Source organism: Chroicocephalus ridibundus, chromosome 17 (genome assembly GCF_963924245.1).
Source record: "Chroicocephalus ridibundus chromosome 17, bChrRid1.1, whole genome shotgun sequence".
NCBI lineage: Eukaryota > Metazoa > Chordata > Aves > Charadriiformes > Laridae > Chroicocephalus > Chroicocephalus ridibundus.
Window position 1 is genome coordinate 4471076 of NC_086300.1, and position 21995 is coordinate 4493070.

A 21995-nucleotide genomic window follows, 5' to 3' on the forward strand; every position below is an offset into this window, starting at 1 on the left:
AAAAAAACTCAAAAAAAAATAAAATAAAAGAACCGAAACCCAAGCAAACCGGGAAACCGCAGACGCGAGGCCCCCGCGTCCCGCTCAGCCGTACAAATTCCAAGTCGGGATTATTATTTTTATTTTTTTTTTTAATTTTTTTTTTGTCTTTTTTTTAAACCTACAAAAAACACTCTTTAAATATTAGAAAAAAAAGATGATTTTTTTTTTGTTGCTTTTTTTTTATTTTTTTTTTTTATTATTTTTTTTTTTTTAATGTAATTCACAAGAACTTCCATCTAAAGGATCCCGGGTTTTTGTGGCAGTGCCAAAATGCACTCAGCTTCAATTCTCTTGCAGCGCAAACGCCTTTTCCCCCAATTGTCGGCGCTGTAAGAATTTTTCATTTTTTATTATTAATTTTTTTTTTATTATTTTTCTTTTTTTAAAACAGAAAAAAAGAAAAAAAAAAGATTTTTTTTTTTTGCCCTTTTTTTTTTTTTTTTTTTTTTTTTTTGTACTAAAAACACATCCACTAAAACACGACGGGTGCTGGGTACATTCAGCAGAAAAAAGGGATGGGTTCCCCTTAGGGGATGGGGGGGCGGGAATTAAAAATTGGGAAGAAAATTAAAGGAAAATCCCAAATAGAGGCGGGGGGGGGGGGGGGCGGGGCTGTGAGGCGACAGAGGGACGGACAGACGGACATTGGGGGGAGGGGGGGGGCACACGCCGGCCGGGTTCTCTTGGGGGCCCCGGTCCCAGGGGGGACACAGGGGGATTGTCCGTGCGGGGGCACTTGGGTTCAACACCCCCCCCACACCCCACACCCCGGGGTTGGGGTCATTTTCCCCAAAATGGTGGTTTTTCAGCCCGATTTGAGGCGAGAGGGTGTGATTGAGGGGGGTCCCCAATTGGGGTTTTTTTCGTGGGGGGAGGCAAGGAGTCGGAGTTGGGGCACTGAGAGCAGCAAACCTGGGGGAGGTCGGTGCTGGGGGGGGGGGGGGGTGGGACCCCCCCCCCTTGCAGCCAGAAAACCCCCAAACCTGCAGCTTGGCCCCCCTCTCTGCCCCCCCCCCAGCCACCCATAGGGCTGAGATTCGGGTGAAGTGAAAAATGGCTAAATTAAAGCACATGAGAGAAAAAGCCCCCACTCAGCCTCCCCAGCCGGGGGGGGGGGGGGGGGAAGCTGCCCCCCACCCCCTTCCCTGGGGCCCCCACAAATCCTGTCCCCCAGCCCAGCTCCTCTCCGGGGACAGGATGGGGGGGGAACAGAAGGGACAAATCTTGTGGCCCACCCCCCCATAGAGGGGGGGGTCTGGGTGGGGGTCCCCAATCGCACCGGGCGTTTTTTGGGGGGGGGACACGACAGGGTGGGGGGATGGGAACCCTGCAGGGAGGTGCCGTGGGATTGCTGGTGCTCGTGTCTGCTTAAAAAAATTGGGGGGGGGGGAGTCCCCCGACAGTGGCTGCCAGGGCCCCCCCCATACACACCCACCCCAGTCCCCGCGGCCCCATCCCCCTCCCGGGGGGGAAGGGGGACATCGACCCCCCCCCCAAAATAAACCCAAACCGCACTAATATTTACAGCATGGCCGGGGGGGGGGTAGGGGGAAGCGCCCCCCGGGGGGGAAAACTCGGGGTAACTGGGATGAGGGAAGTGCTGGCCACCCCCCCCCTCCGGGTTTGGGGTGAAGGGAGAGGAGCAGCTTCACCAGAGATGGAGGGGAAAATGAGGCGGGGGGGGGGAGTTGGGGGAAACGGGAGGGGGGGGAAAGAAAAAATAAAAGATGGGTCTTTCTCGTTTTATAAAAAGAAAAAAAAAAAAAAAAAGAATAAAATAAAATACAACGGCACAACAACCACCGACAACACAGAGGGGTGCTCCAGCGGCACCCCCGCGCTCCCCCCCACCTTGGTCACGCTGAGCAGCCGGGACCCCGGGCGGGGGGGGGGGCAGCCGGCACACACGCTCGCACACACACGCATTTCCCACCCCCACCCCCCCTCCCAAATTCATCCATCCCCGCCCCCCCCCTCCATGGTCACGGTCCGTGGCCGGAGCTCCCAAGTGCCGTGGATGCTGAGGTCCCGGTGAGCTCCCGGTGCAGCTTCCAGACTGTACAAGTCGGGGGGTTTTTTTTGGGGGGGAGCCCCTCCCCCGAGACACCGGGGGGGGGAGGTGCGCAGAGAGAGCAAGGGGGGGGTGAAAAGAGACATCGTCCCAACGGCTGAGTCCTGAGCAACTCGGCTCATGCTCCGCACCCGCTGCCTGGGGTGGGACGGGAGGGTCTGCGTGGGGAGGGGGTGTATTTTTTTTTTTTTTTCATTTGTGGGTTTTTTAATAAAAAAAAGGGGGGAGGGGGATGATTTTTTTTTCTCCTGTGTGTTTTTTGTTTCCTTTCTATAAAGTCCGGAGCTGGTAGCGAGGGTGTGAAGGAGAGGAGGACAGGGCGACCCTCCCAAAATAATGAAATCTCCAAAAAAACCAAAAAAATAAGAAAGAAATCGTTTCCACTCCCTCGGTAAGGGGAGAGTAAAAGGGGGGTGGGAGGAACGGGGGGGGGCGGCGCTCGCTCCCTCCTCTCCCCCCAGCCCAGGGTGGGCAGCGGCCCCTGTTTCCCCCCCCCCCGTAGTGTGAGCTCAACGGAGGGGTCCCTCCGGCCCCTGCTCCCCGGGTTGGGGGGTCCCGCGGGGGGGCTGCAGCTCGCTAGGGGGGGGCAGGAGGATGAGGAGGAAGGTTTTTGAGGGGGGGGTGTTGAGGAGCGGGGGGATTTTGGGACCGAAACCGAGAAACCAAACGCCGTTACTGAGAGCTTGGCGGGCTCAGTTGGAGTCGGAGTCGGAGGAATCCCCCGAGGAGGAGGAGGAGCTGCTGCTGCCCTCCGAGTCGTTGTCGTCCTCATCCTCATCATCCTCGTCCTCGTCATCCTCGTCGTTCTAGGGAGGAGTGGGGTGGCAGAGAGGTTGGGGGGGGGGGCGGTTAGAGGCACGGCAAAGGGGGACACCCTGACTGCCATCCATCATTTCCCCCCTTTGCCCCCTGCTCGCCCTCCCCGCTGCGGCACGGGGGGGGGTCCAACCCCATCCCTCCCACCGCTGCCACCCTGGGGTGGGGAGGGGGGGGATGGAGGAGGGACGGGGGGCAGGAGTGAGTTTGCAAGGGCTCAGTTCGGGGGTGCCGTGGGGTGGGGTGGGGGGGGACGGGGAGCGTGCTGGAGCAGCGCGCGGGGGTCCTACCCTCACCTCTGCCACTGCCTCGCTACACGATCCGAGGTAGGGTACCCGACCCGCCTCGTGCCTCAGTTTCCCCCCTCTAAAGCCGGGGAAGGAAGAGGCGTGAGCTGAGACCAACGAGGGGGTCGAAACACCTCACCTGTCCGGTGGCGAGCACAAGGCACGGACACGGTTTCTGGCCCCAGCGCCATCCAGCATACTCTGATTTCAGTTGCACCGGTGTAAAACTTTGACTCTGGTGACTTACTCGGCATTCACACTGGCGCAAACGGAGCCGAGACCAGACTCAGTATCTCCACCAGGAAAAAGACAGGAGAATTTTTCTCTGCTCACTGGGGGCTCTGCACAAACCCCCACCTCTACATCCCGAGGCTGCTCCTAACTACGCCCCGCGGCTGCTCCTCGCACCCTCCCCGGGGACGCCGGGTAGGGGTTTTGGGGGTGGGTGGGGGGTGGATCCCGGTCCCCTTCGCCTCCCCGTGTCCCCCCCACCGCTTCCCAGGACCTCCTCCGCCACGGTTCTATCTGAGCCCGGGTGCGGACACCCCCCCCAGCCCCGGAGGAGGGTGAGGGCGGGGGGGCAAAGCGAGCGGTACGGGAGCGGAGCGGGGCCCCGGGACGGCCCCGCTGCCCTCCCCGCGGCACCCACCCACCGCAGCCTCACCTCGTCCCCGTCCTCGCTCTCCTCCTCGCTGCTGGACTCCGAGGAGTCGCCGCCTTCCTCTGACGAGTCGCCATTGTCATCGTCGTCGTCCTCATCGTCGTCCTCGTCTTCCTCCTCGTCTTCCTCCTCGTCATCATCCTCTGACTCCTGCAGGGCGGGAGGGGGTTGGTCACGGGCAGGTGCCCCGGGACACCAGCACCCATGGGTGCACCTCCCCATCCTTGACCATCAGCCTTTGGGTTCCTCCATCCACCCAGCAGGACCAGGTGCCTCCTACCCCAACACCTTGCCTGGGAGCTTTTCCCCATTTATGCTACAAACAGCCCCAAAAAGGCTCCTGGAGGGGGTACAAGTGGATGTTATAGACTGCGGCGCGGGGGCAAAATCAGACCAGGGTGGGTTTTGAGCACCCATCTGCGGAGGGTTTATTGCCTCAACGATAAGGCAGGTGGCAGAGAGCACCAGGACGCCTGGAGCACCAGGTCTGGGTCCCCCCTGGGAGGAGGGTGCTGGGTGTCCCCAGTGCGGAGACTTGGACTCCACTCACCGACTTGGACTGCATCGTTGGCTTCATCTTGGGGTTGGGGCCCCTGATCTTCCCTATGCTCTTGCGTTTCTGCAAGGGGGGGGGACACAACACAAACCAAAACCATTTAGAGCTGCAGGGCTCCAGCTCAGCTCCTTCCCAGCGCCCAGCGCAGAGAAAACCCCACTGCCGAGCTGCTACGGGGGTGAACCCCTTTGCGGGGCTCACCCGAGCTCGGCTTATCCACCCCACACCCCAACCTGACCCCAGCCCAGCCCCAAGCCCCCCCTGGTCCTCCCTATGGCGGTGCTGGGTGGATACTCACATTGGAAGTGTGTTCCTTGTAGGCAGCTCGCTCCTGCGGCGAGAGGCTCTGCAGAAACAGGGGAGACTGTCAAGGCGCAGGGACAGAGTGGGGAAGGACTAGCACAGGGTACCCCCTCCCCACCTATATTATTTAAAGGCCTTTTAAGTTAAAAAATGCCAAAAAAGGGTCTGGAGACGGTGGCTGCCCAGGGGCAGGCTGTGAGCACAGACTGTGCTGAGCATCCTCAAGGACATCCCCAGTGCCCCCCACCGGGTGTCAGGGTCTGACGCTCACCTTGAGCCAGATTTCGAGGTGCACCTTGTACTGTTTCTGCTGCTCCTCCGCCAGTTTTTTGTAGTGGTCCTTCTGGCCCTGGGAGATGCGCTGCCAGCGGCTGCCGATCTCCACCATCCGCTCCTTCAGCGGGAGGTGGTTCAGCTCCCCGTTCGACAGCAGCTCCTGGGAGAATTTCTGGTAACCGTTCCTGCAAGGGGGAGGGAAAGCACAGAGACAGCATCAGATGCTGTATATGTAGAACCAGGGTGTCCACAAGCAGCACGCACGAACCACCAACCATCCCACCATGGTCCAGGCTGCTCCAGGATCTTTTGCCCCAGCCCAGCTGCCTAGCCAGATACGACTTTTCGGACTCCAGACCCCAGGTACTCACATAGGGGGTTTCTTCGGCTCTCCCTGGAACTTCATTTTCTTGGCGGAGTTGGTGGAGCACGGAGGGGCCCGCATCTCGCTCAGCTCCCTCTGAGCCAGAGGAGAGAAAAGGGTCAGGGAGACGGGGTCAGTGCCAGCCGCGGGGGCACGGCAAGGGGTGGAAAGGAGCAGAGACCCACCTCGTATCGCTTCTGATCCTCCGCCGCTTTCTTGATCCACATCAGCTTCTCCTTCTTCTCCATGTTGTTCCAAGTGGCTTCCATGGCCTTCAGTGCCTTCCCCCGGTCATTCTGTGGCACAGAAACCCCCACATCATGTTACGAGATAAACCCAAGATACCAGGGGGCTACCGCCAGCTCCACCACGGACCACCCACTCCCTTGGTGTGACCCTCGTCCTCCCCATGGCTCCCAGCCCCAGCCTGTTGCCTCAGATGTGAAAGGGAGAAGGTGCAAGGCAATTCCTGCTGGTGGGAGTGATGATCCCACTTCCACCTCCTTTCCTGGCCCACTCCTCACCTTGAAACGAGCCAGGTAGTCTCCGATGACGCTCTGTTGCCAGATCTCCTCGGCCGTCTTGGGAGACTCGGGCAGCTTCCCGCGCTCCTCTTTGTCTGAGCCGTGTTTCTTTTCCGACTGTGCCTTCATCGCCGCCTCCCGCGCCTTGTACTTGGCCTGCGCAGGGTGCACCGTGCCAGTGAAGGGGCAGCACAACCCCCCCGGGCACACAGGCCCCCAGGCCACCAAGCAGCAGGACGCTGCAGCTTCCCCCCGGTGCCATCCCCACGGCAGCACCAGCAGCCCCCCCACCACACACCCCCACATCTCAGGACTCCCCCCCCACCAGAAAAAACATCAAGCCTTTAAATTGAGGCTCAAGGACCCTCCAAGGTTTCTTCAGCTGCTGGGTTTTGACCCACCGGGTCACAAGAGGGAGATGGCACAGTCGGTGGCACTCATCGGTGCAAACACCAGTGCCTGGGTGATGGCCCACCGGAGCTGTGACGCTCCAGGGGACAATCGTCCCCGAGCTGCGGTGCCCGGGGATGAGCCAAGCCCGTCGCAGCAGGACAAGGACAGGCAGTGTACCCCCGGCCTGCTGGAGATGCCCAACAGAGACAGGGATGGAGGAGAAGGGTCGGGGACGGTACCAACCTTCTTCTTCTCGGAGAGGTCATTCCACATGCGGGCCAGGAGCCGGGTCAGCTCGCTCTCTGACAGCTCCGGCCGCTCCTCCTGCAGCTGCTTTCGCTTCTCCTCCGAGAAGATGAACATGGCAGAGATGGGCCGTTTGGGCTTCTCTGAGCTGGCCTGCGGGAGGGACATGGGGCTGTGGGTGGGGGCGAGCCCAGAGAGGGATCTACCTTACACCGGTGGCCTCCAACCCCAGGAAAAACATGTTGAAAGAACCAAGGAACGAAGCCCTGAAAGCACTCTGAAATGCCAGCAACCCCATCCCACGTCTCTGCCATGTCCTGCCCCATCTCTCCAGTTGCCATTCTCACCTTGCCCGTCTCTGGTGAGGACTTTTTGGATGCTGGACTCGTCGCCCCTTTGCGGTTGCTGCCCAGCATCTTCTCCTCGCCTAGCACCCGCTGCTGCTCCTCCTCGGGCAGGCTCTGGGCGGCACAGGAGGAGAGACACGGTTAGATGGCCTAACACTAACGAGGCTTTGATGCAATCAGGGAATAGGGACACTGGGGAGGGGGAGAAACTAATGCCCTCCGTTGTCCTGATCCCAAAGCCACCCCAGCCAGGGCCAGCATCAGGCACTGCAAGCCTGAGTGGGTGGCCTGGGTGTCCCCATGCCTGTGTCACCCCCCTCACCAGGCAATGTCACTGTCCCCTCCCTGGCTCAGTCTCATCTGCTTCCTCTCCGCAACGGCAGGGCGGGCAGGTGCCCGGATCCGGGCACACCCCTGGGGTTTCCACCCCCCTGCCCTTGCAGCCGCAGCCAGGGCCGCGTCACGTCCGCCCGGGGACCGAGCGCGACGCTGGGACAGCCTCGGTGCGGCTCCCCCCACCTACGCCCCAGCCAAGGGAAGGAAGCGAGAGACTTGCTGCCGCCCGCACCGCAGCAGCCGCCGACAGCAACTCCCCCTTGAGCACCAGCCCTCCGCTCACCCCCCACTTCCCCTCCCGGCCCGGGGAGCCTATCCCCACCTCCCAGTGCCCAACTGGAAGACACCGGGTCAGGCATTAGGGCAGCTGGGAAAGGGTCAAGACCCTGTGCAGACATCTCTGCGCAGCACCCACGGCTGGTTCAACCCGCATTTTGGGGGGAGCAGAAGATGGCAGCATTAGTTCAGCCGCAGTTTAACCCATCTCAACCCCTGTCCAGGGCTCCCTCCCCACATTTGGGGTCTCCAGCACCCCCACATCACTCACCTCCAGGAAGCGGAGCAGCTCAATCTCGTAGTCTTTCTTTTTCTGGAGAGAGATGGAGACATGCAGTCACACAGAGATTCCCCCAACCCATCCCTGCCTTGTGCAGTCCCCGACCTGGCCTCAGCCCCCTCGGCAACAGCATCCTCCACCCGGGCCATCTGCTGGTCCCACCCACATGGACTGGGAAGACAGAGGACCAAGGGAGGTGACCGAGGACCTCAGGAGGAACTGGTGGTCAAGAGAACAAGAACTGGCACTGAGAAAGGGTGAGGGGCTCATTTGCAGTGGGATTTGTAGCCCAAACCCTCCCATCCTACTCCTCCCTCCCCACAGCGCTGCTGCCCATGTGCCTGTCCACCTGTCTGTCCATCCTTGGCTTCTCACCTGATCACATTTTTTGTGGTATGCGTCCTTTTCCTTCTGGGAGAGCAGCTTCCACTGCTGGCTGCACAGCACCATCCGCTCGGTGCTGGGCACGTCTTTCATGTTGGCCATCAGCTCTGCGCAGTACAGGGAGTAGCTATTCCTGCAACCGACAGAGGGACCCAGCATCAGGGACAACTCGCCTGGCTCATGCCCCCTCTGTGGAGCTGGCTAGGTGCTAAGAGCCCCCCAGGATCCCCCCAGCTGCCCTCGGGGCTGCACCAGGCAGTCAAGTGCTGTGCCAGAAGTGTCTGCATTTTAGGAAAGCTGGGGTTTATGCCCTAATCCAGAGGGCAGCATCACCATAAACCTCACTCAGATTCTCTGCGAATGTGTATTTAATGTATATTTAAGGCCCAGTTTAATGGAGTCATCGACAGCCCATGCCCATGGTTATCAGAAAATTATGCTCTTGGGGCTGTCAAAGCCAGGCAGAGCCCCAGTTTCCTTGTTAGTACGAACCCGACAGCTCAGAGAGGGACACATCGCTCATACTGAAACGGGGAGGGACGGTACTCACGGAGGGGGCTTTGTGGGTCGGCCATCAAACTTGTCCTTGAGCTGGCGCTCGGCCTTGGTGAGGGTGGAGCGGGTGATGCCCTCTTCACTGATGTTCAGCTCCGGGTGCTTCTGGATGTAGTCCCGCATGATCTCCTGCAAAGGACGGAGAACGGTCAGCAGATGAGCTCCGATCCCCGCCTGGCTGGGGGCTGGAGGAGGAGGAAAGAGAAGCCAACCATCGCCCTAATCATATCCCCAGGGATATTTCTCCCTTCCCCAAACAGTCGCTGAAGGAGGCAGTGCTCAGACTCGCTAGGGACCTGCAGGGATCTGGCTGAACCCCCATGCTGGCTATTGGGTGAGGCTAGCTAGCCGCAGATGGCTAGCGGCCGGGAGGCAGAGTGGCTCAGAGTGAACGTAGGGACGAGTTTGGAGGGGAACGGGTGAGGCTGCTCCCTACCTCGTACTCCTTCCGCTGTTCCAGGGCCTTATGAATCCATTTCAGCCTCTTTTTATCCGAGAGTTGAGACCACTGCTTGCCCAGCGACTCTTTCACCTCCTTCGTGGTGGCCTGAAAACCCAAAGCCAGAGGTGAGGGCAGAGGGGTAAAATCCAAAAAAAGAAGAGGACAAAAAGTGAAAAAATAAAAATAAAAAAAGGCAAAAATAGTGTGGCCTGCCGGCTTGGCCCGGCGGCACCCAGCTTGGGCGGCTGTGAGCCGATCTGGCGGCCGGGGAAGGGGGTGCGTGCGAGTGTGGGGCTTGGCCAGAGGTGGGTGTCTGTGCTGGAAATCTTTCCTGCCCTGACTCAGGTTGTGGTCACCCCTTCAACTTGCAGGCAAAAACATGGGGTCTGTATCCCCCAGAGCCTCTTCCAGATGTGCAGAGCCCCTTCTTACCTCCGTCCAGACTGCTGGGAGCTCCTAGCGGTGTCTTCCATCCCGTCCCCCCGCTAAAATGCTTCTCTCATTTCCCCCTCCTCTCCCCCCAGCAGCGGGGTAAAGAACCCCTCCACACTCACGCTCACACGCACTCCCACCCACCGTACTCACATCTGGACGCACTTTCAAGTAGATCTTCTTCTCGTGGTTGTACCACAGCTGCTGGGGGGTCTTGGGTTTTTCAGGGACGTCGGATTTCTTGGCGTTCTGGATGAGATCCGGGTGATCTTCCCTTTAACCCAGTAGGCAGGCGGGGAAGGGAGAGCGTTACGGAGGTCGCAGGTGGAAGGAGAGCCCCCCCTAAACCTCCCCGCTAAGGGGTAACCATCGCTGCAGGGCTCAGATACCGAGGGTCCCCGCAGAAAGAGGGTTTTAGGAAAGATTCGAGTCTGCCTCTCCTGGGGGAGCATCAGCTACGAGCATCCCCTTTACTGCACCGGGCTGGGCCGCATTCCTGGAGCGGCGGCAGGTCATTGGGAATGCCAGGAACCACCTGGGTCACAGCGACAATGTTCAAAGGGAACGTCTGGGGGGAATGGGGTGGTCACTTCAGCTTTTAACTGTGCCAGCGGCAGGGCTCCCGTCCTCCCCTTGCAGACCCTAATCCCCAGAGCGCGGCTGGTACTCCGCTCTCTCCCCCTCACCGAGTCTCCCAGCCGCAGGGCTGCTCTCAGACACCTTTTCCTGGCTCTTTTTTTTCCCATCATCTCCCCTTCCCTGCTGCTTTCAAGCCACAGTGCCCATCAGGGCTTCCTCCATGACCTTCATGCAGAAGAGGAGACTGTGCCTGCCTGGAGGGGAAACGTGGGGGGGGCTGCCCGCTCACCTGAACCTCGCCAGGTTCCTCTCGAATTCCTGCTTCTCTCGCTGGAAGTCCTGAATGTATTTCATCTGGGGACACAAAGGCACCAGGGAGGTGGAGAGGGATGTCAGCGCCGGGGATGGGGCAGGCAGATACATCCCTGTCGACCCTGACGCCTAGGCACCCCACCCCCCGCAAAGGGACTGGAGGGCTCTCCAGCCCATGAGACTTGTCCCAGAGTTCCCGGTTAAGGGTTTCCAGCCTGCCAGGGATTTGGAGGTAGGACCTCTCCCCTCTCCCTGCACCCAAGCAGCCCTGGCCAAGAGGGCACAGCGGGAATTTGTGTCCTGGACCTTTCCTGCTGGTGGCAAGTCCACCCAGACTGAGTTGGGGCACCCAAAATGCTGTCCCAGGCTCTGGCCAAGCCCTGGGTTACCTCCGGAGCCAGAGGTGAGATGGGCAGCTCTCCTCCTCCCAGCGTCTCCCACCGCTCGGAGCAGAGCCTGCCCCTCCATCCCTCCCTCGGACAGGGTGGCCACGGCGGGGCGCGTGATTTAACCCCAGCGTTAAATACGGATCCACCCAACAGCAAAGTCACCATCCAGGTCCGTCTGGAAGAGACAGACCAACGGACAGACCCAGCCAGTCTCCACCCCATGGATCTTGGGAACCAGGACAGGAAAAGGAAGGGAAGTCTTACTGGTCTGACGGGACTAAACAAGCACCAAGCACCCGGGTTTCTCCCATCGAAAACTGGATTAAACCCTCACCAGGCAGAGGCTGGGCTCTGCTGGTTTTACTGGGAGAGCTGGGCAGGCAGAGCCCAGCACGCAGAGGCACACAAGGGGCTTTCTGACTCCCCGCCCCATACCTTTTTCTTCTCGGGAAGCTCCTTGTATTTCTTGGACAGGATCTTGGTGAGATCCAGGTTGCTCATTTCGGGGTGAAGCTTGGCATATTTGGCCCGCTTCTCCATGAAGAAGCGGAAATAGGGAGTCAGGGGCTTCTTGGGGAAGTCGGGGTGTTTCTGGGGAGACAGCAGAGCGGCAGATACTGAGTGTGGAGCCGGTGGCACCACGGAGGGCACAGCCAAACCCCGCCGGCTCCCAGCTCCCCCCCGTACTGGGGGAGACCTGCCTCCATCCAGCCCTGCTGGTGATCCAGCTCCCTGAAATGGGAACACCCTGGCTTTGCAGGCAAGGGGGGAAAAAAACAGTGGGAACAAGGGCTCCCTTCCCCAGGAACTACACTATCCCAGGGCCGGGTATCTCGGAAGTAGCCTCCAACCACCCAGAGCTGTTGGCACAAAGCGGTTGTGCTGCAAGAGGGGAAACTGAGGCAGGAGGAGGGGATGGGATCCACCTCCCGGTGGCAGAGCATCGGCTGCCCCGGGCCAGTGGTCTGAAAGCAGCACCCCACCCGACCCGGCAGGCCAGGAATAGGACGGCGGCTTCCCAGCCCCCCCAGTACTAAACTTGGACGCAGGCTGCCAGCAATACAGCCGGCCATATTAAATGTACCCTGGACTTGGCCCGTGCCCAGAGCCCGCGGCCTCCGGAGCCTTGGGCAGCCGGCCGCGGGGATTACGGGTGGTGAGGTGCCTGCAGGGGCTCTGGTGGCAGAGCCACATGGGTCTGGGGTGCCACATGGGTGACAGTCCCCCGTCCCGGGGAAGGGGGAGGTCCCCCTTTAGTGCCCGACCCCAATTCCTGCCCGATACCTTGAGCTTTTTGCCCTTGTAAGGATTCTTCACATGCTCTTCGGCGTCCATAATGAGCTCTGTGAGGGTCCGAAACTTCCTCACCTGTGGGGTTAACAAAGGGCCACAAATATCAACAGGCTGTGGGCAGGGGACAGAGCAGGTCCCCACTCAGCACCACATAAACCCACAGGGTTTCATGATGCCACCGCACAAACAACCCGTCCCTGCACCTCCGAGGGGTTCGCAATGCCACCGTCAGCGGGGCAGCGTCGGCACTAAGGGACAAGGACTCGGGGCGTTGAACATGAGTGATTCGAACAGCCCTGGGAAGTCATTGGGATGCTTGGTCCCTCTGGACCCCTCCGAGCCCCGCACGGCTGCCGCTTACCTCATTAGAAATCTCCATCCACTTCATCTTGCACATCTCCCCCGAGAAGTCCTTGAAAGCCACTTTCTCCCAATCCAGGTGGGACTCGGTGGTTTTGAACTTGCTCCCGTCGTTGGAGGGCAGGTTATTCTTCATGCACTCCAGCAGAGTCAGCATGTCCTCCTGAGACCAGCGGTCTGAGCAGCAAAGAAACAGGCTCAGCAGCTGGACACGGGGACTACAGCTCCCAGCGTGCAGCTCCGGACCACACGCCGGGACACGTCATCTCCACATGCTCTGCCTTCTCCAGATTAAAGATCAAAGGGACGTGGCTGTTTCCATCACCCTCCAGCAACTTTCTACGGGCCAAAACAATCCCGGGCAAAGCTAGAAAATCCACTCGGTGCAAACCAGAGAGACTCGCTCATCCCAGTACACCATCAGATAAGGCGATGGCTCTACCGTGCGGGAGCAGAGGGATATTTCCTATGGGAGCAAAGCCCTGCAGAGCAAGGCGGGAGTGACGTGCTCTCCAGCCAAGAAGGAAATAGGAAAACCCACTTTTTAAGTGGAAAAGAGGTGTCCAGAGCAATGGAAAACCCCCCCAGTGCTGCTTTTCCTTCAATTTGGAGAGCCTTGCCATCACCTGGGACCTAGCTCCATGGTGACCTCTGCCAAGGTCAAAGCTCAGACACCACACAACTGGAGGGGGAGGGCAGAGCCCAGCACATCCCCCCCATCTCGCAGTGGGGTCCCTGCCGGCGCAGGGGTGATGGTTATGCCACCCCAACATCCCCCGAGGTGCCGGGAGGAGCATCCCCAGCTCCCATCCGGACAAACTGCCGGGATGGTGGGATGGGCACGTGGCAAAGCCAGGAAGCCTGGAGCAACCGGGATGGGCAGCGGCACTGTGGCAGGACAGGCAGCAGGAAGGATATCCCAGCACCGAATGCCCCATCCAGCACCGATTTTGGGGTCGCTTCCTCAGCAGGGGAATTCCACTGCCGGGCTGGGGAGAGGCGCCCTGGGCGCTCTGCAAAACACGGGTGGCCCTGGGGACAAGCAGCGGGTCCTGGGAGCGGAAAGAGAGGTCCCCGGGGACGGGCTGGAGGAGGAGCAGAGCCCCAAGCCACACGCCCACGCAGCCCTGTCTGCTTCAGCACGGGACAGGCACCCAAGCCCGAGGGCTCCCGGCCACGGGACCAGCTCTCCACGGTGTTCCTTGCCCCACGCCACTGCCAGGGCAAAGACTAGGGCATTCGGAGCCCCTCAGGGACCACAGAGTATCCCGGCAAGATGGGGGCAGCGTAGTCCACCGTGGATTTGAGGGGAGCATCTCTCCCTCCATCCCCAGGAAGAAAAAACAAGCCCCCAGAAATACCTCTCCCTCCGCTCAAACTCCACACACACAAAAACACCACGACTGCCTCCTGCCCCTGCAATCCATCTGGTAAAGGGCAAACCCCCCCCCCGAATCCCAAATCCGAGCGAGGGATGTTAAAAGACATGTGAGACCCGCAGCTGTTGGGGGAGCACATCCACGACCTGTCCCCCCACCCCATTCACCTCCTGGACCAGGCTAGGGATTGAGGCAGGAATAGTTTGGGATCCAGACGGTCTCCACAGTTACCTCATCATGTCCGTTAGGGATTAACTGGGTGGGGGAAGGGGAGATGGAAAGAGCCCCCCCATAAAGCTCATAGAGCCCAGGGGCTCGGGATGTGTCTCCACACTCCTGGCTTCAGAGCACCGAAATGTCACGAAGGGCAAAAAGAGATGGGAAAGCCCCTGCAGTGCCTTGGGGGAGTAACAGAGATGGGGGGGCACTGAGCCCAAAATTTTGTCTTCCTGTTTTTCCCATCCACTTTCCAGACTCCCTCCCCCACCCCAGGCAAGGACCAACGAGGCAGAATCGGGCCGTGAAGCTGGTGCTGATTTTACTTGCAGAAATCAGGAGAAATAACCGAAAGCAGCACAGCCACAAAAACGAAGTGGGGATGAAGAAGGGGATGAGATGCCCCCAAAACCCGCCCCCACCGACAAACCCCGTGCCTCAGTTTCCCCCCTCCAACGCAGGAATGCTGCGAGACCTTTGGCCCCATGTGACCCCGCCACTGAAATAACCACAACCCGCAGAAATACATTAAAAAACAGTGTGGAAACCTCCCAAAAGCTGCACTGGCAGCGGAGTGGGGACCCCACGCTCAGCCCCCCCAGTCCCCTCCGTCCCACCTCCCTCCAGCGGGGGTTTGCCGAAAAACACCGGAATTGCAGAGTTCGCCCGCCAAGATGAATGGGGCTGTCTGTGCCCTGGGACCAATTTATCCCCGGCTCTCCTGGCATCGGCCGGGCCGGGTCTATATTAGGAAAGCTGCCCCGGTGTAATTAAATCCAGCTCAAGACCCGGCGAAGGACACGTGCTCCCGCCGGGTTCGCTCGGGGCAACAAACCCACTGCGGCAAGGGAGGAAAAACGGGGGGGACCAGGGGGTGAGGGGGGGGCCAGACCGTGCTCACACAGCTTTGGGGGGGACACACGGGGAGTTTTTACACAGGTAGCAGAACCCAGGCGGACTGCCCCTAAATAAAACGTCCCTTTCCCCCCCCCCCGCCCTTGTTTTCCTCCCTCTTTTCCAATAAAAGCTGAACCTCTGATGTCATCCCGGGGTCTGGAAGCCGGAGGCCCAAGGTAACGGCTCCGGCTTTTAATGCAGCCCAGATGTGAACGGCAAAGGCAGCACCTCTTTGTGCCAGCCCCACCCCCCTTCAAAAGCTCCCCCCAACCCCCCAAAACACCCCCCTCCCAAAAAAAAGCATCATTCCAGCTGCCGTGTGCCAGAGGGGCTGCACCAGCGCGAGCATCTGCATGCTTCTCGGGGATGGGGAAGAAGGAAATGCCCCATAGCTGTGGTATTCCCGTAGGAATGGGGTGTGGGGGGGCTGTGGCAGTGTGGGGGGGGGGGGACTCACCTTGGTTTTTGGGAGCTGTCATTTCCAAGTCTGCAGGGCACTCGGCTTCGCCGTTCATCCTCCACCTGCCTGCGCCCACGCCGGCTCCCTCGTGCGCTACCGGAGATCACTTGGCTCTGCAAGCAAAGGGAGACCCCCGCTAGGCACCCCCCCAATGCCGGGGGGGCACCCCAACCCCTGACGGGGAACAGGGGGGGCCTCACCCAGGTGTCCAGCCCCCCCCCCCCCCCCCCCGCTCAAGATGAATGGGGTGCTGGGATCCACCCCACACCCAGTGCTGCGAGGTTTGGGAGGGCTTTGGAAAAGGGGTAGAGGGAGAAGAGGGGTGCATGGGGGGGGTCCCTGAGATCCTGGGGGGGGTTGAGGAGGGAGGATCTGGAATGGTGGCACAATACCCCCAGCCCTCACAGAGGGAGGAGAAAAGGAAGGTGTAGGCAGGGAGAAAGGGTTGGGGTGGGATGTCCCTGGGGTGAGGGGGCAGCATGTGGGGGGGGATCCCCACAGATCTGAGGGGAGAAGGGTCCAGGGGGTCTCCCTGAGGCAGGGTGGGAGGGATCCATAGATCCCAGGGTCAGGGAGACAACAGGGCTCCAAGGGATCTCCCAAAGCGGGGGTCACCCCGCAAAGAAAAGGGGGGGTCTCAAAGAAATGGACACCACGAGTCCAGTGAGATCCTCCCCGGGGGGGGGGGACAGGATCCAGGATCCAAGGGAAGGGTGCCCATGTGGGGAACTCCCCGTGCCCTGGGGGTGTTGCGGCCCTCCTGCGGCGGAGAGAACCACCCGGGGGGGGGATATTTCAACAGGGGGGGCCTCTAGGGGAAGGATCCCCCCAGACCCCTCCAAAGGGGGAGCAGGCGAGAGGCCTCAGTGGGGGGACCCCAGAGTTTGTGGGGGGCAGGATGCCAGCCTGTGGGGGATCCCCAGGGAGGAGCAGGGCTGGAGCCCTGAGGAGGGATGGCCCCCCGGCACAGGCCGCAGGCCCGGGGAAGGAGGGACAGGCCCCAGGCCTGGGGGGGTCCCAGGGGGAATCCAGGCCTGGGGGGGAATCCCAGCACTGGTGGGGAGGATCCTGGAGGGGGGGCCGTCCAAGCCCTGGGGGGTCCAGGAGAGACCTGGGGAAGGGTCCCGCGGTGGGGATGCTGGCCCTGGGCCAAGGGAGGATCACCCCGGGGGAGGCATGGGGGATCTCCCTGGGGGGGAGCAGGGCCCAGCAAGCCGCAGGGGGGGGACTGGGAATTGCTCCAGGGGATCAGCCTCCAGGGGCAGGATGGGGATCACCCCAGGGGGGGACCAGCCCCCCCGGGGAAGGGAATCGGGGATCACCCCCGGGGACTGCAGGGCCCACCAGGCCCTGGGGGGACGGATCGGATCAGCCCTTGAGGGGGTCGGATCTGGGACTGCCTCGGGGGGGGGGGTTTCAGGGATTGCCCCGGGGGGGGATGAGCCCTCGGGGGGGTGGGATCCACTCCTGGGGATGGGGGATCACCCCGGGGGGGGATTGCCCCGGGGGGTGGATCTGGGACCACCTCGGGGGTTAGATGGGGGATCGCCCTGGGGTCGGTGGGACCAGCCCAGCCCCCCGGGGGGTGACAGGAGATCACCCTGGGGGGAAGTCGGGGATCTCCCCAGGGGGCAATCAGCCCCCGGGGGACGGATCTGGGACCACCTCGGGGGTTGGATGGGGGATCGCCCCGGGGTGGGTGGGACCGGACCAGCCCCCGGGACGGGACGGGGCGGGGGGGGGGGGGGGGGGGGTTGCCGGGGAGCGGGGATCGCCCCGGGGGGGACGGACACGGCCGGCACCATCCGGGGGTGGGAAGGCGGGATCGCGGCAGGGGGAGGGATCCATCGGATCATGGCGGGGCGTGGCGGGGGCGATCGCGCTGCGCGCGCAGAGGGATCCCCGTGGGGGGGTTGTGGGGGGGGTGCGGGATCCCCCGGGGGGGGGGGGACCGGATCCCGCGCCTGGGGGGGGGAGGAGGAGGAGGAGGAGGAGGAGGCGGGGGAGGAAGGGGCCGGGCCGTCGGGCGGAGGCGGGGAGCCCGCACATGCCCTGCGCCGCCGGGCCAGCTCCAGTCTCCTCCTCCGCCAGGCAGCAGGAACCGGGTGGGACCGAGCGCGGGCGGCCCCGGCGGCGCCTCCCCGGGCCCCCTCCCGCCCCCGGTTCCCCACCCGGGCGCCAGCGAGCCGCCACCCCCCCCCACCCCCTCCTCCAGCGACACCCGGGCAGACAATGGAGGGGAGGCCGGGGGGGAGCGGAGAGCTCCGCGCTCCCCCGGCCCCTCTCCGCTCCCCCCCCCGGCCTCCCGGAGCGATGCGATGCTCCTTCCCCCGCATCCCCCCCCCCGCATCCCCCGCGGCTTCCCCATCCGCCGCCACCCCCCTCCCCGCATCGTTACCGGCCGGCTCGGCCGCTCTCCGCCGCGGCACACAATGGCCGGGCTGCGCCCGCCTCCGCCCGCCGCTCCTTCCCCTCCACCCGTAGCAGCCGGCGCGGTTATAAAGCCGAGACAAACCCACCTCTCCGGGCTGCGAGGGGGGGAGGAGGAGGAGAGGGAGAAGAAGGAGGAGGTGGTGGTGGAAGGAGGAGGAGGAGGAGGAGGAGGAGGGGGGGGGGGGGGAGCTCTAGCCGAGCCGCCGCAGCCCCAGCCCCGCGCCGGAGCCGCTGGGGGAAGAAGAAGAAGAAGAAGGAGGAGGAGGAGGAGGAGGGGGAAGGGGGGGCGGGGATGCCCGGCTGGGGGGCGGCCGGGCAGCTGCAGCGAGCCGGGCGAGGGCAGCGCGACCTCCCCGCACCGACCCCCGGGGAGCGGCTCCTACCCAATCCATCCCCCCCCCCCCCCCGCTTTCCCCACCACCGCCGCCACCGCCCCCCCCCCCTCCTTTCTCCCCCCCCCGACCCCTCCTCGAGCCCAGAAACACCCACCCACCCAGCGGGGGGCTGCAGCCCCGCTCCCGGTCCGGAGGGAAGAAAGGAAGAAAGAAGGGGGGGGAGGAGAAAGGCGGAAAAAAAAAAGGGGGGGAAAAAAAATATAAAAAGGAAATAATGGGGGGGGGGGAAATAAAGCGGGGAGGGGAGGAATAAAGGGGAAGGGGTAGAGGAGGGGGACAGAAGGTTGGAGGGGGATAGAAGGTTGGGTGTGGGGGGGGGGGGGGGGTGGACGAGCCCGGGCACGCACCCGCCGGAGCGCGGCGCCGAGCTCCCCGCCGCGGCGCGGGACTCACCCGGGCTGGGGAAAAACAACCGCCCAGCGCTGGAAGCCTGCCCCCGAAATCCAGCTGCGGCAGCCGGGGAGGGAGGGAGGGCGAGCGGGAAGGAGGGAGGGAGCGAGGAGGAGGAGAGGGAAGGGAAGGGAAAAGGAGGGAAGGGGAGGGGGGGGGACACACACACACACACAGCGAGGCCGACCGAGCCCTGAGCTCCCCCCCGCCCCGAGCCCCAGCGCGGTGCCCCCCGCCGGCGCGGAGCCGAGCGGGCCCGGAGCGGGCGGGAGCCCCGGCGGCGGCGGCGGCTTCCTGCCCGCGGGGGCCTGCGCGGAAAAAAAAAAAAAAAATTAAAAAAAAATTTAAAAAAAAAAAACCTTTTTGCAAAAGAGAAAAAAAAAAGAAAAAAAATCCCTAAAAACCCCGTTTTGGCGGATGGAAAAGCCCCGTTTTCCCGGCGGAGAGGTGGCGACGGCGCCTTACCGAGCCCGGTGCGCGGCGGCTGGGAGCTCGGGGAGGAACAAAGCGCCTCCTCCAGCCCCGCCGGCGGAGCGGCGGCGGCGGCGAATGGCGAGCCCGGGCGGCGCGGCCACGGCACGGCGCGGCGCGGCGGCTCCGCTCCCCCGGCGCAGGCACGTACCTGCCGGCCCGCCGCTTTGGGGGGCCGGGGCTCGGCGGGGCCGGGGCTCGGCTCGGCGGGGCCGGGGCGGGGAAGCGGCGGTTGAACGGCAGCCAGCTCTGCAGCGCTGGCCCCGGGCGTGGACGCGCTCCAGTCCCCGCAGAGACGATCGCGCTTTTTTTTTTCTCCCCCCGCCTCCATGGCGCTGCGTTTTGCTCTTCCAATCAGCCGGGCTCTGAGCGCCGGGGTCCGCCGCCAGCCTCCGCCGCTCCCCAAGCGGCACCGCCGGCCGCCGCCGCCCCGCCGCTTTTCCGCCGTGTTTTTTATTGCTCTTTGCTTTTGCAACACTGTGGCGAGAAGAAAAAAAAAAAGAGGAGGAGGAGGAGGAGGAAGGAGAGAGGAGGGAAAGGAGGGGGGGGTGGTGGGGGGGGTGGGGTGGTGGTAGGGGGGGGTGGGGTGGGGTGGGGGGGGGAAAGGGGAAAAAAAAAAAATAAAAAAAAAAAATCTCCTTACATGTGCAACAATCCTCGCCCGGCGTTTGCATAAAAAAAAAAAAAGCGGGGGGGGGGGAAGCGGAGGGGGGGAGCGGAGAGGGGGGGGGAAGCCGTGCCGAGCCGCCTCCCGCCCCGGTGGGTCCCCTCCGCCACGGCGGGGAGCGGCGGGGCCGCGCTCCCTGCCCGCCCCGCAGCCCCGGGACACGGCCGCCGTGGGGGATTTCCCCGGCGGGGCGGGCGGGGGGGGCAGTTTCCTCCCCTCCCTCCGCTCCCCTCTCCCTTTCTCCCTCTCCCTCTCTCTCTCTCTCTCTCTCTTAATTTTTTTTAATGCAATTTCTCCAACTCCACCTTTGTTGTGCTGGGCGTCATTCCCCGCAGCCAATCCCGGCCGGGCAGCTGCCTGCAAATTACCGGCCATCCCGAGCTGCCTGCAAATTACGGGCCATCCCGGGCTGCCTGCACGCTACCGGCCAGCCCCGGGCTGCCTGTTCGCTACCGGCCACCCCGCCGCCACCACTCGCACGCTACCGGCCGGCCGGGGCTGCCTGCACGCTACGGTCGCAGGCCGCCCGCACGCTATGGCTGCTCCAGGCCGCCGGCGCCTTCCCGGCTGCCCGTGCGCTACCGGCGAGCTCCGGCCATCTGCACGCTACCGGCCGCCCGCGCGCTACCGCAAGCTCCGGCCATCTGCGTGCTACCGGCCACTGGCGAGCTCCGGCCATCTGCGTGCTACCGGTTGCCGGCGAGCTCTGGCCGCCTGCGTGCTACCAGCAAGCTGCAGCCATCTGTGTGCTACCGGCCACTGGCGAGCTCTGGCCATCTGTGTGCTACCGGCCGCCTGCGCGCTACCGGCAAGCTTCGGCCATCTGCGCGCTACCGGCGAGCTCCGGCCATTTGCATGCCCCCGGCCAGGCCAGCGCAGGCAGCTCCGGCAGGCACCTGCCGCAAGGCAGGGGAGAATGGGGAGGCAGTGGGGAACGCCCCCCCTTCCTCCGTGGGTGCAGGATGAGGCCTGGGAATGCGGGGGTCAAAGCACGGGGCCACCCGGCTTGGCTGGCTGCGGGCGCCTCTCCGGCCGGCTGCACGGAAGCGGCCAAAATCCGGGTTTTTTTCACCCCTGTTTATATGGAAAAGACCAAAAAAAAGCCCCAAATCTCCGAGCAATTGGCCCCCCAGGGTGATTTTGGGGGCGCAGGGGTGGCGACGGGGGAAAACCTGGCTGTGCAAGTGGCTTTTTTGGGCCTTATTCCCAAGCAAAGGATCAGCCGGACGGACAGGCGGATGGACGGCCCCTCCGCCACGTCCCTGCAGTCCTGCCTCCAGCCGGAGCGGCCGCCAAGGTGTGCCAAGCCGCGCCAGCGCTGAGCAGTTAATCCCTCCAGTGGAAGCTTAAAAAAAAAAATAAGTATATATTTATTCTGCATGGAAAAGGCCCTCAGCTGAACTGTTTTTCCTCGGCGAAATTAGGTGAAAAGTCACTGTTTTGCAAGAGGGAAAAATTGCAAAAGAAAATTGGGGAAAAAAAACCCCAAACCAAACCAAAATATTTGGAGATAATCAGGACAAAAAAAAATGAAAATCAACATTTTTAATTTTTAACCAAAAAGCCATTTTGGACGGGGAGCGCAAACGCTCCACAGCCCCCATGTCAGCGCAGATTCTGCCCCCCCCCCCCCCCCCCCGCCCCACAATGCGGTTGTGTGACTTCTGCCACCGAAGAGGGACACCCGCGCCCTGGAAATCAACCACAACCCCCTGCAGCAGGTGGGGCAGAAACTGGGACTCCCCCCAGATACACACCCCCCCCCAAACACTCCCCTCCTTCCTCTCTGCCCTCCCCAGGACTTCCTTCTTACCAAGGGAATTTTCAAATTCCTCTTGTTTGGGTAATGAGTATTTTTTGCAAATAAAGGCAGAGTAAGATGGCACAACTGCAGCCTTTTTTTTTTTTTTTTTTTTTGGGGGGGGGGTGCGTTTCTTTGCATTTTCACTAATTCAGTGCACAAACAGTAACAGAACGCTTTCTGCTGTGCACCCCGAGGAGATCCGGGGCTGTCGCAGGGATGCTGCACCCCACCGGCACCTGCACCCCCCACCGGCACCCTGCACCCCCCCCAGCACCGGGGCTCTCCCCCTTCCAGAGGTGATGCTACGACCCGATCACAGGTCTCCAGCTCTGCGCTCCCCCTTCCTCATCAGCAAACCT

General features: G+C 62.2%; 1 protein-coding gene across 12 annotated transcripts; it reads right to left on the minus strand.

Moving 5' to 3' along the window:
• Positions 1-490: 490 nt before the first annotated feature.
• On the minus strand, positions 491-20085 carry UBTF (upstream binding transcription factor). Of its 12 annotated transcripts, none has more exons than XM_063354499.1 (22): positions 19809-20085; positions 15474-15589; positions 12526-12701; positions 12156-12239; positions 11307-11462; positions 10460-10524; positions 9736-9865; positions 9154-9264; positions 8713-8846; positions 8154-8295; positions 7770-7811; positions 6887-7000; positions 6537-6692; positions 5901-6056; positions 5562-5672; positions 5384-5472; positions 5008-5197; positions 4732-4779; positions 4428-4496; positions 3881-4027; positions 3356-3475; positions 491-2919 (listed from the first exon to the last, which is right to left on the minus strand). In XM_063354499.1, exons 2-22 carry the CDS (start codon positions 15529-15531, stop codon positions 2806-2808), a joined length of 2412 nt encoding a protein of 803 aa, XP_063210569.1. In that variant the 5' UTR covers positions 15532-15589; positions 19809-20085; the 3' UTR covers positions 491-2805. The 12 variants fall into 12 exon arrangements, with proteins under 12 accessions (XP_063210569.1, XP_063210572.1, XP_063210568.1 ...); XM_063354502.1 differs by lacking the exon at positions 19809-20085 and adding an exon at positions 19317-19454; XM_063354498.1 differs by lacking the exon at positions 19809-20085 and adding an exon at positions 19160-19348.
• Between the last annotated feature and the right edge of the window lie 1910 nt (positions 20086-21995).

Bases quoted from the DNA above. Each gene is read 5' to 3' on its own strand.
- UBTF (XM_063354499.1), bottom strand. From the start codon at position 15,531: ATGAACGGCGAAGCCGAGTGCCCTGCAGACTTGGAAATGACAGCTCCC. The intron at 7,812-8,153 runs GTGAGAAGCCAA...ATCTCTCTCCAG, and splicing joins ACCACAAAAAATGTGATCAG to AAAAAGAAAGACTACGAGAT. The intron at 5,198-5,383 runs GTGAGTACCTGG...TCCCCCTTGCAG, and splicing joins GAGCCGAAGAAACCCCCTAT to GAACGGTTACCAGAAATTCT.